The sequence below is a fragment of the Molothrus aeneus genome, chromosome Z (assembly GCF_037042795.1).
Source record: "Molothrus aeneus isolate 106 chromosome Z, BPBGC_Maene_1.0, whole genome shotgun sequence".
Lineage (NCBI taxonomy): Eukaryota > Metazoa > Chordata > Aves > Passeriformes > Icteridae > Molothrus > Molothrus aeneus.
Genome location: NC_089680.1, coordinates 69,916,544 through 69,933,046, shown reverse-complemented (window position 1 = coordinate 69,933,046; position 16,503 = coordinate 69,916,544). Strand labels below are relative to the sequence as shown.

Below are 16,503 nucleotides of genomic sequence, written 5' to 3'. Positions count from 1 at the left end.
TTTTGTCATTAGGACCTAAGAGTTTATGAAGTTATGCAGACATTAATGGCTACACTGATTTACTGTATTTCCAAATTAAGGCCACACCTTCAAATCCTTTTGTTGAATCAACACCAACAGACTGTTCACATTAGGTTAGGCAGATTGGAAGAACAATACAGTGTTAAGCTCACCAAAAAACCCTTAGCCAAAGCCATGATTTCCAGCAGCAGATATTAATGTTTGTTTTGGGATTCATTCACCTGAGTAAATACTGAACTTCCAAAAGACACTGAGCTGCAAAGGGGCATGCAAGGCAGGGCCCAAAGCAAGGCTCCTACGAGGAGATCCATCCACACAGCTCAGTGCTGTTCTAAGCACAGGCAGAAACCTGGGTCCAGAACGTGCCTGTGCATGGCCCAGAGCCCGGGTTAATGCCCTGCCTGTCAGCACAGCCTGTTAGGCCAGGCTCAGTGCCAGCCCGACGGGCTCTGGAGCAGCCTCTGTGCCGTGCTCCACCAGCGGGTTCGGAGGGGAGAAACACCCACACATCACACGCTGCTTTGGCCGCTCACTCCTTGGTTTTGCTTAAACCCATGGAGCATTCCAGGCTGGGACAGAGGGGCTGGGAAGCTGGGACAGGCCCTGGGGGTGCTGTGCCAGCAGCCGGACACAGCCCAGGGGTGCCCAGGGGTGCCCAGGGGTGCCCAGGGGGCCGAGAGGCCGATGGCCCTGGGCTGTGCCAGCCCTGGGGTGGCGGCAGGAGCGGGGCAGGGCCCGTCCCTGCGCCGGCCCTGCTGAGGCCACACCTCGAGGGCTGGGGCACCTCTGGGCCCTCACGCAGGCAATGGAGGGGCTGCAGCGTGGCCAGGGAAGGGAACGGAGCTGGGAAGGGAATGGAGCCCCAGGAGAGGCTGAGGGAGCTGGGCAGGGGCTCAGCCTGGAGCAAAGGAGGCTCAGGGGCCCTTGTGGCTCTGCACGGCTCCTGCCAGGAGGGCACAGCCGGGGGGGCCGGGCTGTGCTCCAGGGACCAGGGACAGGAGCAGAGGGAACGGCCTCAGGCTGGGCCAGGGCAGGCTCAGGGCGGGCATCAGGAAATGATGAACTTCACTGAAAGGGTGGTCAGACGTTGAAATACACTTCCCAGGGAAGTGGGGGTGTCATCATCCCTGGGAGAGTTCCAAAAGTGCTTGAATGTGGCATTTGGGGACCTGGGTTAGTAGTGAACAGCACTGGGTTAAGGCTTGGAGTTGATAATCTTAGATGTCTTCTCCAACATCAACCATTCTGAAACTCCTGTCTCTTCTGTCTCTCAACACATAAACTTCTCCCTCTCAAAATTTTGGAGACTATTTCCTAATAGAGATGGCAAGCAAACTGTTATCACTGCCTGCCCCACATTTAGCAAACACCTCCCTACTTCTTTTCTTCCAGCTTCTCACAAATGAGTTTTCCTTCTGCCCATCCAAAATTTATTACTGGGCAAAAGGAGCACTTCCTTCATGCTTGATTTTCCTTTCCCAGAAAGAGTGGCTCCCACTTTTGGTGGCATAGTTGGGGACATCAAGACAGGCCAACCACAGCTTCAGTGGTTTGTTTACATCCTAAACTTTCACCCTTTCCATCATAAATTGCTTCTTTTCACCCTAATCCAAGGGCTGTGGTATTTTCGGGGTCCCCAGGATGAAGGAGGAATTGAGAATCTGACTCCATGTTATTAGAAAGCATATTATATTATATTATATTATATTATATTATATTATATTATATTATATTATATTATATTATATTATATTATATTATATTATATTATATTATATTATATTATATTATATTATATTATGCTATACTAAAACTATGCTAAAGAATAGAGAAAGGATACAGATAGAAGGTTACAAATAATGATCATGAAAACTTGTGACTGCTTCCAGAGTCCTGACACAGCTGGCTGTGATTGGTCATTAAGTCAAAACAATTCACATGAAACCAATCAAACATGCACCTGTTGGATAAACAATCTCCAGCCACATTCCAAAGCAGCAAAACGGGGAGAAGCAAATCAGATAATTATTGTTTTTCTTTTCTCTCTGAGGCTTCTCAGCTTCCCAGGAGAAGAAATCCTGGGCAAAGGGATTTTTCAGAAAATGTGACAGCGACAAAGGGCCAATCGCTAAAGACACTGCTGTAAATCCCCTCTAGCTCTGTGTTCACCACCAGGTTCGCTGCTTTAGCTGGAATCACTGCTGGCTAGAAATGAAACAGACAAAACCCTTACCCTCAACAGCCAGAGAGACGATGCCCTGCGTATCCTCCACTCCGTACATGACGTCGCAGCGATAGACCCCGGCGTCGCTGGCGCGCAGCTTGGAGAAGGTCAGCGAGGCATCCCCGCTCTCCTCAGAATGGCTGGGGACAGACACCCTGTCCTTGTAGCTCTGGCCTATCTTGATGTTGCCGTTCTGGGCCACCAGGACCGTGGTTTCCTTGGCGTCCTTCCCGCTTTTGTCCAGTTCCACCTTGGACCATTTGATCCGGAGGTACTCGGCGGCGTAGCTGGAGGAGATGGTGGGTGTGGTTGAAAAGAAGCATGGCAGGACTGAAGTTCCAGAGAGAGATCCCTTGACCAGGGTTTTTTTTTCTGCTTTAACTAGAAAAAGGGAAGAGAGCGAGGAGAGAGAAAGGAGAAATCACATCAGTGTAACAGCAAAATCAGAAACAGATATATGTCATTGTTAATTAATGATTCACTAATGCAAAGCCTGAAATCCATGAACCTTAGCTGATTTGTAACAGGACTGGGGAGTATAAGCTGAGAAAGAATTTGTATCAGTCTTGGTACACCTTAGGCTGATGATGGAGCAAATTTCTCTTTGGGAAAATTTCATTCTGACTTATTTTCTCTATTTGTTATGGTCACCAAGTAATTAACCTTTGGGAACTGGTCTGAAATTTTACATGAGAGATGAACTGTAAGAGCTGTTTCTTCAATTCACAGGAGGAAGACCACTCTGAGTGAAAAACCATGAGTTACCTCACTGGCCAAAACCCTGAATGCAGGGGAGCTGCTGGAGTTCACACCTTGCCTCTCTCCTCAGAAGGAAACACAGCACATGGCTTTGCACCCCTGTCACCCCTGACCCCACTGTTCTCTCAGGGGTTAATTCTTTTTTACTGCACACGTGCTGAAACAAAAGCCTTTCCAGAGAGAGTCTCCCAAACAGTCACTCTTTCAAAGTTGTTTCCTTGCAGCCTCCAGGCCTTTAACACATCGCAGAAATGAAATATTTCAGGATGTAAAAGCAAAGGAAGAAGTAAAGCCCACAGAAAGTCCCTGCTTGGCTCAGACTTGACATGATCAGGACTTCTATCATTTTTTATGTCATCTCCAGCTGCAAACATTTCACAGTGAAATGTTTCCATCTGACAATATCCTGAGGGGGAAGTTGACTACTGTTCATCCAAGCTGCACCCCGTGACTGAAGAGAGGGTTTCTGATGGATTTTCCTTTTTTTATGTGATGTTATTTCATCACACATAATGGCTTAATGAAGATTAAAAGCTAATGCTCAATAGGAACTGTTTTACCTCTTTCACAATCCTTCTAACATTTTGAAAAGTAGAGCAGGGTCATAATTATTTTGAAGGGAGCTGGGATTTATAAAGTTTAGAAATATGGTAAGTTAATAATAGCCGTCAACAAAAAATGAAACAGGAGACACCAGCACATGAAAATTATGTTTACCTATGATAAAAAGTATAATCTCTCCATAAAGAGTAGAAGATTGGAGGGTGGGATGGAAGGGTGGGCAGAGGGAGAGAATTAAAGAAGAGGAGCAAAAAACGAAGAGAATAAAGAAGAGGGAGAAAAAGAAAAAAAAAAAAGATGAAAGAAAACAGAAAAAATAAATGGGGGGAAAAAAAGGAAAATGGAAGAAAAACTAAAAGTTGCTCATTAACCTGGTTATGTTTAACAGAGACAGATGATTTTCCACAGGACAGTCTTAATGGTATTATCTAAACAGGTTCAATATGAGAGTCATCAGCTTAATGCCCAAGCATTTTAATAATAAAGTATTATTAGAAAAAGAGAAAAATGGGCTGACAGGGAAGACTCAGAATTCTGAATTAACTTCTCGAGTCCTTTTCATCCATGCCTACCAAACTAGAATTCCTTGGGCACAGAATTCAGAAAGAGTCAAGATGATGGTATCAAAGCTGATGAAACCAGAGATCTTTTATATCACCTTTATTTTGTTGAAACTTCACAGAGCTACAGTGGTTAGAGATAAAGAAATAGAATGAATTCTCAGTTCTATCAGTTGTGATGGAATTACTGCCAAATTGCACAGGTGGGAGATTAAAATCAGTCCCAAAATATTTAGAATTTATTATGATCTCTTGTCATCTATACACCTTACAGGAACTTTCTTCTTAACTGAAGAATGACTAAATTATAATTATACTGACTGACAGAACTTTAATAAACTTTGTAAGAACACTGTTTATGACTATGAGTGATCTGGAATATCAGTGCTGAACCCTGAGGAAATTTCCTCCCTTTAAAATTCGTGCCTTCACATCAGCCAGCTGGAAGACCTGGCAATCAACACTTTCAATCCTGATATGAAAACTAGATCCAGCCTCCTAAACTGTGCTACTTCCCAGAACAGAAGATTCTGTGGAGCTGCAGTTCTGCCCAACTTTAGAAAGCATTATACAACAGGTAATAAAAAACTATTTGTTGTGGTGAGGTGAGGGAAGAAGGAGGAGAAGACAAGAAGAAGGAGGAGGAGGAAGAGGAAAGAGAGGAAGAGGAGAAGGAGAAAGGAGGAGGAAGTTTTTCCCTACAGAAAAAGAAAATATTTGGTTGACATAATATCTGAAATACAAGATTAAGTGATGATCCTGCACAGTTCCAAAAATCTTGATTTCTTGCAGCACTCCAGATTAGTCTAGCAGAATTTACTGACCAATGCAGAAGCTATCAGTATCTCATATTAATCCATATAACCCTTTTTTTGCCCCATTTAGCATTTTTGTTAAGCTTGTATTCTGTGTCAGCCCCTACCCAATGGGATGTGATAGACCAATGACACATAGCTAGACGTCTTCTTTGTGAAGTGGGAAGAAAGGAATTCTTGCTTGAGAACAAAGTCTCTTTCTTCAAAATGTGTATACTTGTTCTGTGGTAAATGTTATAAAATTCTTAAAGTAGGAGTCTAGATCATTTTTTCAAAGGACAGAATTATGCCCTTCTGTATCACATTAACCACAATGACCAGGCCAATAGGTCTGCAGTGGACAAGGAGTCTGAAGAAAAGAGTAAAACCTTCCCTGCATGGTGTGAGACTGCTTAGAGGAGTGAATTTGCCTCATAATTGAATTTAACTGAACAGAATGTTGCTACTGACTATGCAGACAAATCCCACATGCTTAAAGAATAAAATATTCTATTTCTTTTTAGCTAAATTTATGAGGGAAAAAAAATAAAAGAAAAATTTTGCATCTCATTTTTCAGTTCATCAACAACCTGCTGGGACATATGGTATATTGCCCTGTCTAGCAGCAGAAATAGAAAGGATCACTAAAATCATGTGTTTTGTCAATCCAGCTAGCACTGAACCTAGGAGAAGCTATTTCATTAACCACCAGTCTTTTAGTGAAGATAATAATGAATTAAAATGAGAGAAACTTTTAGGAAACACTGAAAGGTAATGGACTGAGATCCAGCAATAACCTGAGTCCTTTATGGCTTGTGGTCTGAGCAAGCAGAATAAGAGAAGGACACAAAGAACGATGAAGAATTAATTTTATGGTCTACAAGATACACACAAGGAGCCAGGCAAATGTAAATCTCAGCTGCAGAACTCAACACCACAAATGGCCACCCAAAACAGGTAGGAAAAACTCCAGCGTTGGTTATAACCCCAAGGTCCAGCTTGTAAACCACAACAGTGATAAGCTGGGAATTTGTGTTTCACTAAAGATTTAAAGGCTTCAATTTTAGATCCAAACTAAGGATTCAAAAAGAAAAGGTTGAAATGTAGGGTGTCTATCTTTCAGAAAGCTGAGATATACTTTGTTTTTAGAGTATTTTTAAACAAAAGCCGTACTTATAAAGATTCTGTGCAGTCTTCTAACATTCATTCTCAAGATATTACTGCATCAACTGACTTTTCTACAAAAGATAAGGGCATGAGTTGATCCCACAGATTCCTTGGAATCATGAATTAGATCAATTCATGAGAAAGAAAAATTTTTTCATCCTTGTCCTCCTCACCATGGCCATAGTTTGAAAATGTTTAAGACTCTGTAGGCCAAAAGAATGGCCCCTGACTTAAAAAGCAAACCTCACAAAGTTCACAGTGTGTTCTAGGAACATCAGGGTCTTTCTGAATTTCTTCCAAAAACTTTGGAAAAATAAGGATGGGTCACAACCTGATCTACATTCCAAAGAATGGGACATTCGTAAAAATCTCCCAAGTACCAAAAATTCAACTCTGGAGATAAATGAGCCATTTGTGATGTAATAAAAGGTGGAGTAAGTGAGAGGACATGTAAAGATGGCATCCCACATTCTACAACTCCAAGGATCCATGCACTCCTCCCCACTTAAGAGTGCTGCCCTCTCAATCCCTGTATCCCTGAATCCTGCATTTGTACAAGGCAGTGAGTCGGGTCTGTGATCTGATCCAGACTTTATAGCCAATCTCAATCTATTATCCCTTTTTTTAATTGGTTCCACTAATGAACCAGTCCTTTTCTTTATCATTCAGGATTACCTAAACATGTTACTAGCAACAGTGTTCCAGGTAGGTGGAAAAACAAAAGTAGTAAATTTGATTTTCCCAAAGGCTAAAATCAGTTTGATGAGTACCTGGAAAGAAAGGAGAAAGAAAATAAAGAAAGATCTTGCTTTGAGACTTAGGAAAGCTGCTTTGTGAGTCTGTAGCAGCTGCTGAGATATTTTCCATACTGAAGGCCTGACCCAAACTTTCAAATAACCAGGGCAACCACACATGGATACACACTTCAGTCTTGGCATGTAATTACCAAGAGAGGCAGTAAGGGCTCCTTCCTTTCCACCCAAACCTGCAGCTGCTCTAACACCTCCTTGCTAAAGATCCCAGCAGCCAAGGGAGCTGCCCCAGCTTAGCTCATGGCAGCCCAAGCACAAGAGAAATAAATCATTAACGCCTTGAGGAGGACACAGAAACAAAATTAGTGACATGGTGCAGCATGGCAGGGGCTGAGAAAGACAATTTCCTGAGCTCAGGCTGTTTCCTCAGTCCTGTGAAATGCCCTACCAATTAGAGCACTAAATTAATTTTAATGACATGTTCTGTGTACAGAAGACTTACCTTTAGGTAGCATATATGTTATAACTAACGTAGAGTACATCCATAAGATACTTTTTATACTTAACAACATCTTGACCTAGAAATGAAGAACAGAGGAGTAAGTGGTTAGTATTGCACTGTGTCCTTAGCAAATGTTGTAACTCAGCACATCAATATTTGTCACTGGTATCAAGAAACAGTCATTTCTGCTTTCAGGGCATTTCACTTAGCAATTTATGGTGGAGATTTGTTATAATGACCACATGGCTCCATTGAATAGAGATTTGTAATGGGTGTTCAGGTTGTGGAGTCCTGAGTGATGCTCTGACATGTCAGTTCCCTTGGGGTTTACCTCTCACTTTCCTTTACGGGCTCCACCTTCCAACAGCTGGAAAGCTCTTCACATGAACCCAATAATAAATTGCATGTTCACAATATTATTTCACAGTTTTCATTTCCATTCATAGTTACACATGTTGAACCTGTAAATATCTCCAAAATTACAAAAGCACTGCAAGACACACAAACACCAACAACTACAAAGGGTTTATAAATATTCCCTCATCCATACAGTTACAAGTACGTGCTATGAACATCCCAACATAATAAATTACTTTCAGCAGCAGTTTGTCAAAACACTGACAAATTTTTATCACTACCTTGATTTCCCTGATATTGCTGCAAAATCTGCCACCTGAACTCTTCACTAGGACAAGTAACCAAGCTGACAGGTTTTTTTCCTGTTCAAGAGAGCTTGCAGTTGAACTGCCTTAAGGATCAGTGAAGGAGAGATTTAATAGACACGTACCTGTGTTGTAACTATGGAACCTGCACTGCACACATGTACCATTTAAAACTTCTACTTTTAAAAACTCCACAGGCTGCACTGAACATGACAGCAAAAAAACCCGGAGAGGCAGCTTCAGAGAACTCCTGGTGACGTGTTCAACCTCAGGACAGTTCTCTCCACAGCTCACAGCTGCAGCCCAAACTCCACAGGAGTCTGTGTGAACTGGCACACGTCCTGTAACGTCTGAGCAGCACGGCAAAGACGCAAAACATCTCCAACCAAGCCCTTCCAGTGAGGCAAGTTAAAAATTCCCACCCAACAGGGCTGAAAACCCCAGAGCCTTTCATTCTCTGTACAAGGATGGCCAGAGCCAGCTGATTGCACAGGGAAACATGTGCTACAACCTATTCCCTGGGCGTGGAGGGAGAAATGCAGCTGCTTTCCACAGAGCAGGCTGCACGCTGCCAAGGACGCCCCATGTCTGCTGCAGCCATTCAGGACAGCTGAGTGCAGAGTGTGATATTTTGCAACGTGAACTTCATGGAATTTGCACTTTTCACAACTGAGTCCCAAACTAGAACCAGGACTTCATTCAGTTTAAGCCCTACAGGCCATAAAACTTCTTGCGAAGACCCTAACACCTACCCCCAAAACCATTCAGCCAGACTTTTATTTCTTCCTACATTTACACAAGCCAAGCTGCATGTGAAGAAAACAAAAGTGATTATTTATTAGCTAACTTTAAAATTCTATACTGTCCCTGTAGAAGGCTGTTATGAGTGAGGTTGCACAAGATCAGAGCTGCAGACATCCAAGTCCTCTGAATGCAATGGATCAGCTCTGAAATACAGAGTCACATGCTTGCTTAGATAAACACTTAAATGATCCTCATTATTACACAACAATTAAAAGAAAAAGTGATGTCAGTTTGAGCCTACAGATGTGCAGAAGGACCTTCAAGCAATCCTTGTATCCCAAGAATGCTGGAAGCCTCAAACACCAAAAGCACTGCAGTGAAGCTCCTTTGGTAACACAAGCGCTCTGAGGAGAGCATGAAAAGAAAACTGACTGGAAGAATTCTCCACCTTCCAAGGTGCTGGGTGAAGGACCTGCCAGACAAAGTTCTGGCACCTGTGGGAGCTGAGTGGCTCCAGACCCTCTGAGATGTTCTGCCCACATGTGCTCCCATGCGTCACACACTGGCTGCATCCACAGCGAAGCCAAGGTCCAGAACAGAATGTTTACAAGTTCAGCTCTCCATGTTTACCCATGAGTTTTATCTCCCTCCTTCCCCTGAAGGCGACCTTGCCTTTTGGGACCAGAACCAAGGGAATCAAAGAAACCTGACAAGAAAAAGGACAAAGTATTTTCTTTTTCCCAGCAATGGGGGCAATGTTGCACCTAAGCAGGGCTGGTTGCATTTTGCACCTGGCCCACTTCCCTGGCTCTGACCTGGCATACCTGGGTGCCTGGCACGTGTCAGTGGAAGCCTGTTGCCCTTGGAAATTCATTGCAATTGCTGTCATAACACAACTGCTTCCATGTTTGGTAAGAACACAAACCCTGCTGCGACGCTTCCAGTCACCAAACACAACCCACACACCCACAGGGAAAGGTGAAAACAGAAAGGCAACTCTGGAAGGGCAATTTTCAACGTATCCATGGGAACAGAAAAGGACATTCCTGGATGTGATGACTCCTAGCCTTTTACTGAGTAGGGCAGGAATTACACCTGCTGCACCAAGGGCTTGGATAGCGCCAAAAAACTGCACTGTTTGAGCACAAAGCTTGATATGAGACTCTTGCCAAAACTCCCTACCTGGCTCTTGGAAAACCACCTCCTGACTTTTTATAAATCTTCTTTATCCTGAAATGCTCACTCAAGCAATGGAAACCCCTGGAAGAATGGTCTGATTTTCAGCCCTAAGGGTCAGGAGTGTGACTCCCACACAACCCTCCACACCTGAGGGTTGGGTTTCATGCCCCAGGCCTTGGTGGGTGCCCATAAACACTCCTGGGTTGCCCAGTGCTGCTCCACTCCAGCTGCCAGAATTAAACATGGAATCACCCCTGCCACCCTCTCCAAGCATGCAGACCACAACAGCAGCAGCACCTTGCTCAGCCCCACAGGGCAGCCTGGCTCAGGAGGAGACAGAGCTCTGCAGACCTGGTGCCAGAAGCCCTGCTCAGGACCCACAGGTGAAGCAGAGGTTGCTGCTTTACACCTCACCCCGATTCCCACCCACATTTCCAGGCTCTTGGATGTGATTGCTCCGGCCTCCTGCCCTTCTGCTGGCAGAGGCTGCAGAGGACTGAGCTCTCTTGTAGCCCCCAGGCCTAAATCCCTGCTCTAAAACACGTTTGTGTTTCCCATTCCTGCACCCTACAGCTCACAGAATTCTGCTGTCTGGCTGCTGCACTGCCCCTAAGTCCACTGCAATTAGCCAAAATCCATCCAACTATACCTTTTTCCACAATATTTTTTTTTTCCCCCTTGGTGTCACTACGCCCATAGTAAAAGAAATCCATAACACAGTGAACAAATCTTGCCAACTCAAGCTGCAAGATTTGAGTAAGTGTTTAATTTCCACCTTCTGCTAAAAAAGTACCTCACTTGACGTGACCAAACTTGGGTTGCCTACTGGCTGGTTTCCAACTGGGCTGATCCATTTCATCAGGAGGTACTAAAGGCAGATGGATCTACAGTAGGAATTGGTGTTAACATTTCTAAATGGGACGCAGCCCTGAGTGCAGCATCTTTAAAGCAATAGATGCAAAACCCCTGGACAAACTTCACATCTTTAAAAATTAGCAGTAGGGGCTCTCTCTGTGGGAAAAGAGAGAACTCTCCTATTTTTGCAGGCGCTGCTACCTTCCCTTACTACAGCAAAAACTCATAGGAGCAGTAAGTTCTGACCAAATTCCAGCTTGTGTTTAGTTTGCAGTGTAAGCTTGACCTCACACCAATGCTATTTTAATTTAACCAGATGAGGGAACATCATGTCTCTCTTTCTGTTTAAAACTCCAGGTTCAGAAAGCAAATTGTCTTGGTGTGAAAGAGACTAAAGCTTACAATCCAAAAATACTCCTGGTTTCTCTGCAGCTGAGACAATGAGGAATTTGCCATATTAACCATTTTCATAGAGGTAACAATGTCTCTGAAACCTGCAACTTCTCAGGTCACACTGAAATTAGTTCTGCACATGCTCAACAGCTGCAATGTGAAATCTGGATATGTTCCTTAAACACATAAAAAGCAGCCTCTGCCCATCTGACCCTCATAGTGAAAGTCAGAATGACATAAAAGATTAAAAGAAAAGAGAAAAAAAAAAAAAAAAAGAGGGTGGGACCCAACAGAATCTGGCACTAGAGAAGAGAATGAAGGCTGCTCATTCTAGTGGGTAAAACAGTAAATTAGAGTTTCCAGTGGAAACCCAAAAAGGTAGAAATGACCAATCCTAGTCATAGCACATCCCTTGCTACCTCCCAAGCTCTGAAAGCTTCACAGGTACCATCCTTCCTCAAAGGCACACATTCTGCACTTCCCTTTATGCTGCAGTCCTTTGATCCCTGTTAATTGCTGTCATGTATCCACCTCACCATCAGCGCTGCCTAATTAACTTTGCCAGCCCCACCACCTCTCTGCCACGTGATTAATTAGCCCACTGTGCCAACACATGGCACATCAGCCTGCATCCGATTCACCAGTAGTCCCCGCTTGGCCTGTTACCCCTTAGAAATTCCCTCCCAAAGCCTTGGAGAAGGTCTTTGGGGTGTCTGCATCACCCCAAATCATCTTCCTCATCACCTCCAGCAGGTGTGGGGGGAAACTCCTCCAGGCTGAGTCCTTTTGGTGCTGCCTGCAGGTGCTGTCTGGAGCACAGACAGGAGCAGTGACCAGAGCACAGCGTGTTCTGGCTGCAGCAGCAGGACATCCCTCACAGCCCCGTGCTTGTGTGCCAGGAGCAGCTCCAGGCTCTGGGACAGCCACGCAGAGACACAGTGGAAAACTGCCAGAGGCAGCGCGTGGAGGAGCAGCGAGCACACCCTGCTCCTTCTGCATCACCCTGCTCCACCTTGTCGCTCCTGCCTTCCAGAAACATTGAATATCCCAAGCTGGACACACAGGGATCAGCAAGTCCAGCTCTTAGCCCTGCACAGGACACTCTGACAATCCCACCCCATGCCTGAGAGCATTGCCCAGACACACTGACCTCTGTCAGGCTTGGTTGCAGGAGAGCTGAGGGCCACCTCTCTCCAGCAACTGCACTGGTGGAAACAATGTGAAAGCGTCACTCACGGCATCCTGCACTGCCATTGTGGGGTTAGGCAGCAGGATCCCACTGTGGGCTCCGACAGGGGTTCCTCAGCCCTCTCGGGGCTCACCCAGTGCCGCTGCTGGGCACAAGGGTGGCTGTGGGTGCCCTCAGCTCACTCTGCCATCCCCACAGCCCCAGTGCCACCTCAGGCCTCAAGCCCAGGCACTGAGGAGCTGCTCAGAGTTGGAAAGGTGCCAGTCTCACCTGCTGTCCAGCACTGCATGCTCCAGTGCCACAGAATCATGGAATGGTTTGGGCTGGAAAGGGCTTTAAATGTCACCCAGTGCCATCCCTGCTACAGCAGGGACACCTCCCACCATCCCAGGCTGCTCTCAGTCCCAGTGTGCAGCCTGGCCTTGGGCAGTGCCAGGGATGCAGGGGCAGCCCCAGCTGCTCTGGGCACCCTGTGCCAGGGCCTGCCCACCCTGCCAGGGAACAATTCCTCATTGCCAAGATCCCAGCCAGCCCTGCCCTCTGGCACTGGCAGCCATTGCCTGGCTGCTGTCCCTGCAGCCCTTGGCAATTGTCTGTGTCCATCTTTGCTGCAGCCCCTTCAGGCCCTGCCAGGCCGCCCTGAGCTCAGGCCAAAGCTTCTCCTGCCCAGGTGAGCAATGGCAGCTGTGCCAGCCTTTGCTGCCGGCAGAGCTGCTCCATCCCTCTGCCCATCCTGGAGCCTCCTCTGTACCCACTTCTTGTGCATAAGACTCGATGGGGAATGCGAGGAACAGCGGAGACAGCGGCTTTTACCGAGGAGGTGTTGCGTATTTTAAATTATTTTATTACAGCGGTGATTTGTGGGGGCTTGGCCTTTTTTTCCCCTCACGGTGCCGGGCCCGGAGCCCTCTGGCGGGAAACCGGCGGCCGCGGGAGCTGCCGTGCCGCCGCTCGCCGCCCGGGGGCGCCGCGGGGCCGCCGCGCCCGCCGCGTTCCTCGACAGCGGCCGCGCCCCCGGGCCGGCCCCGGGCCCACGACCCCAAACCGGGCCTGAACCCGCGGGTCCAACACGGAACCGAGCCCGCCGCCCCAAAACCGGCACTCACCGGTGACCCCCGGCGGACACAGGACACGGAGAGCCCCCCAAAGCCCAGCCCTGCCACAGCCTCCCCCCGCCCCAGCGCGGGGCCGCGCCCGCCCCGTCCCGGGCTCGCCCCGCCGAGCCTTGCTCGCTCCTTGTGGGGGAGGAAACTTCCCCTTTCGCTCAGAGCGAGAGGCCAGGAAAAGAAAGGAGAAAAGGATTAAATAAAAAAGGCACGGAAATCAAGGCAATCACTGAACCCACCCAGCGTTTACGCTCTCCCATCCCGGGATGGGTTTTTGGTTTGGTTTGGGTTTTTTGGGGTTTTTTTATTGCAGCGCGTTTCGACGCTCACGCCTCAATTAACGAAAAAAAAAAAAAAACGGGAAAGAAAAGGGGAGGGGAAGGTGGAGGGAGGAGGAGGAGAAAAGGGGGGAAAGGGGAAGGAAAGGGAAAAAAGGGAGGGAAAGGGAAAAAGAGGGGAAGGGAGGAAGAAGGGAGGGACAGGGCAAGAAGAGGGAAAGGGATGCAAAAACGGGTAGGGAAAAGGAAGAAAGAGGAGGGGAGAGGGAACAAAAAGAAGGGGAAGAGGAAAAGGGGGTAAAGAAAGATGAAAAGAGGGAAAAGGAAAGGAAGGAGGGAAAAAGTGGAGGAAGGGAAAGAAGGAGAAAAGGAGGAAGAAAAAGGACGAAGGAAGAGAATGGGGAAAAGGGAGAAAACCCGAGGGAAGCGGGTGATAAGAAGGGGAAAAGAAAAAAAAAAAAGAAAAAAGAAAAGCCATGGGGGCTTAATCCCGAGAGCCGGTGCAGGGAGGGAGGGAGGGAGAGGGGGTGGCCGGGAGGACGTGACCAGGGGGACAATGAGGGACAATGAGGGGCGGCCCCCGCCCGCTGCCCGCCGCCCCTTTGTGTGGGGACGGGGCCGGGGCCCGGCGGAGGCTGCCCGCGGTCCCCCACGCACACAGACACACACACACAGAGCCGCTCCTTCCCGCCGTCGGAACTCCCCGCTTGCCCTCCACCGTGTCTCACTTCTTTCCCTTTGTAACACAAAGGCGAAATCCCTGGCAGCGGAGGGGGGAAGGCAAAGCCCGTGCCCCAGAAAGTGGACGTGGGTGTAAGAGGGGGCGTTTTGCTCCACTGACCTTGCGATCCTCCTCCTCCTCCTCCTCTTCCTCTTCACCCACTGCCCCCCTTTCCGCAGAGAAAATGTGGTTCGGGGCACGCTGCTCGCCGGCTCCTCTGGAGAGATGCTGAGCACCTCAGAGCCGCTCTGCTCTGCGAGCAGCTTTCCAGGAACAGCAGGGGAAGGGATTGGAGGGGGGAAAAAAAAAGGGGAAAAAAGGGGATGTGGGGAGCACACAGGAGCGGAGGACACAGAGCGCACGCTTTTCCCAGCGCTACAAAACTGGTGGCCGGGGGGAAAGGTCCGTTCTGGTCGCTCCTGCCACACGGGCGCTTTGTGTACTTAACACCCGTAAGGAAGAGCTTCCTCCCGGTCTCCCTCCGGAGCCCCGTCGCACGCCAAGGTGCGGCTCTACCTTCCCAGCCGTCCAAAGCCACCAGCACCGAACACTCTTGTCAGGCATCCCACCCCAAAGTCTTCTATTCCCTAGTTTTCTTTGTTCTCCTCTTTGCACCGTTTTTTTTCTTCTCTTTTCTTGTATTTTTTTCCTTTTTTTTTTTTTAGTGGGTTCCCAAGCATCCCTCCTTCTCCTCTTCCCCCGCGTGTCGTTGAACTTACCCCAGGTTGTTTAAATTCACCAATCATCGCTATTCCCTCCCCGCTTAAGATTTGCAGTTCAAACTCTTTGTTGGTGCAAGCAGTACAACAATTGTTTTAAATCTTAGACTAGGTGTTTCTATATTATAGAAAAAAAAAAAAAGGAGGGGGAATAAAAAAAAAACCACTACAAACCAACCCGCAATAAAAGAGTTATAGTTACCTTAAAAGGTAGCGTATTGCAGAGATAGCAAAAAATCACAACGTGGTGGCTGGGCTAGTCCAGAGATCCCAGTGGCCGCATGAAAGAGTAAATCCCCTCGTTAGTGCTGGAAGGAGCCGGTGGTTCCGGGCTCTCCCCTTGTGCCGGAGCTCGGTGTCCCCTCCTTCGCTCGCTTCCCGCCGGCGAGCACCTGACTCCGAGCGGCGGAGCTGGGACCAAGCAGTGGGCACAGGGAGCGAGCCTGCAAGTTCAAATGCGAGCCTCAGCCACCCATCATTATTATATCGTTGTACCGTCAGCGCTGCAGAGGAGGGGCGCTGGCTCGGGGAGAGGAGGGTTCACAAGCTCTGCGAGAGCCTCCTTGCAATTTCCAAAGCTCCCGCAGCTGCTGGGCGCAGGAGAGCCCCCAGCGCCTCCCTCCAACGAGCGGGGCCCCCCCGCCCCCTGCCCGGCCCGGCCCGGCCCGGCCGCCCCTCGGGGCTCCCTCCGGCCCCCAGACCCGGAGCGGGGACCCGCAGCCCGGTGCGGCGGGACGGGTCCGTCCGAGCTCGCCCGGAGCCCTCCGGAGAGGGGCAGGCGGGTGCGAGAGGCGCATTGTTCCCCAATTAGACAATTAACCGGGAAGAGAATGGAGAGACCTCCTCCACCCTGGCTCCCGAAGCCGGTTGAAATGGGGAAAGTGACTGGGACCGAAATGCCTTTTTCCCCTTTGCCTCCCCAGTCTCAGCGGAGGTTGCAATGAAAGAATAAATCGGTGCTGGTTCCAAACTTCCCCTGCCGATGCCAATTCACAGGCAGCCTCACATCGGCAGCCGCCCGAGCCAAGCTTCTCCACCCATGCATCTCCAGCCACTTTCTTTTTCTTTTTTTTTCCTTTTTTTTTCTTTTTCTTTTTTTTTTTTTTTTTTTTTTTAAGATTAGACTCTGCATTTGCTGTCCAAACCTCTCAGAGAGATGAAGTCATAAGTGGAACTCTAAACCACCCTTTTACAAGGGATGTTCACCAGTTCATAAAGGATCTGGTGTGCTCTCCAGGCAGCCCCCATCCCAAAATGTACCTATCTCAGAATGTGGGAGACATTTAAGGCACCCTCACCAAGCACAAAATGCTGGCA

General features: G+C 47.9%; 1 protein-coding gene across 2 annotated transcripts in view; it reads right to left on the bottom strand.

Annotated features, from left to right (window-relative positions):
* The window catches only part of VCAN (versican), a 99,103-nt gene extending 83,431 nt beyond the window's left edge, over positions 1-15,672 (bottom strand). For both annotated transcript variants that reach the window (XM_066568851.1, XM_066568852.1), the window contains exons 1-3: positions 15,389-15,672; positions 7,341-7,416; positions 2,255-2,626 (exon numbers count right to left, since the gene is read on the bottom strand). In XM_066568851.1, coding sequence (XP_066424948.1) covers positions 2,255-2,626; positions 7,341-7,410 — 442 coding nt within the window. In that variant the 5' untranslated portion in view covers positions 7,411-7,416; positions 15,389-15,672. The remainder of the gene's footprint in view (positions 1-2,254; positions 2,627-7,340; positions 7,417-15,388) is intronic.
* Between the last annotated feature and the right edge of the window lie 831 nt (positions 15,673-16,503).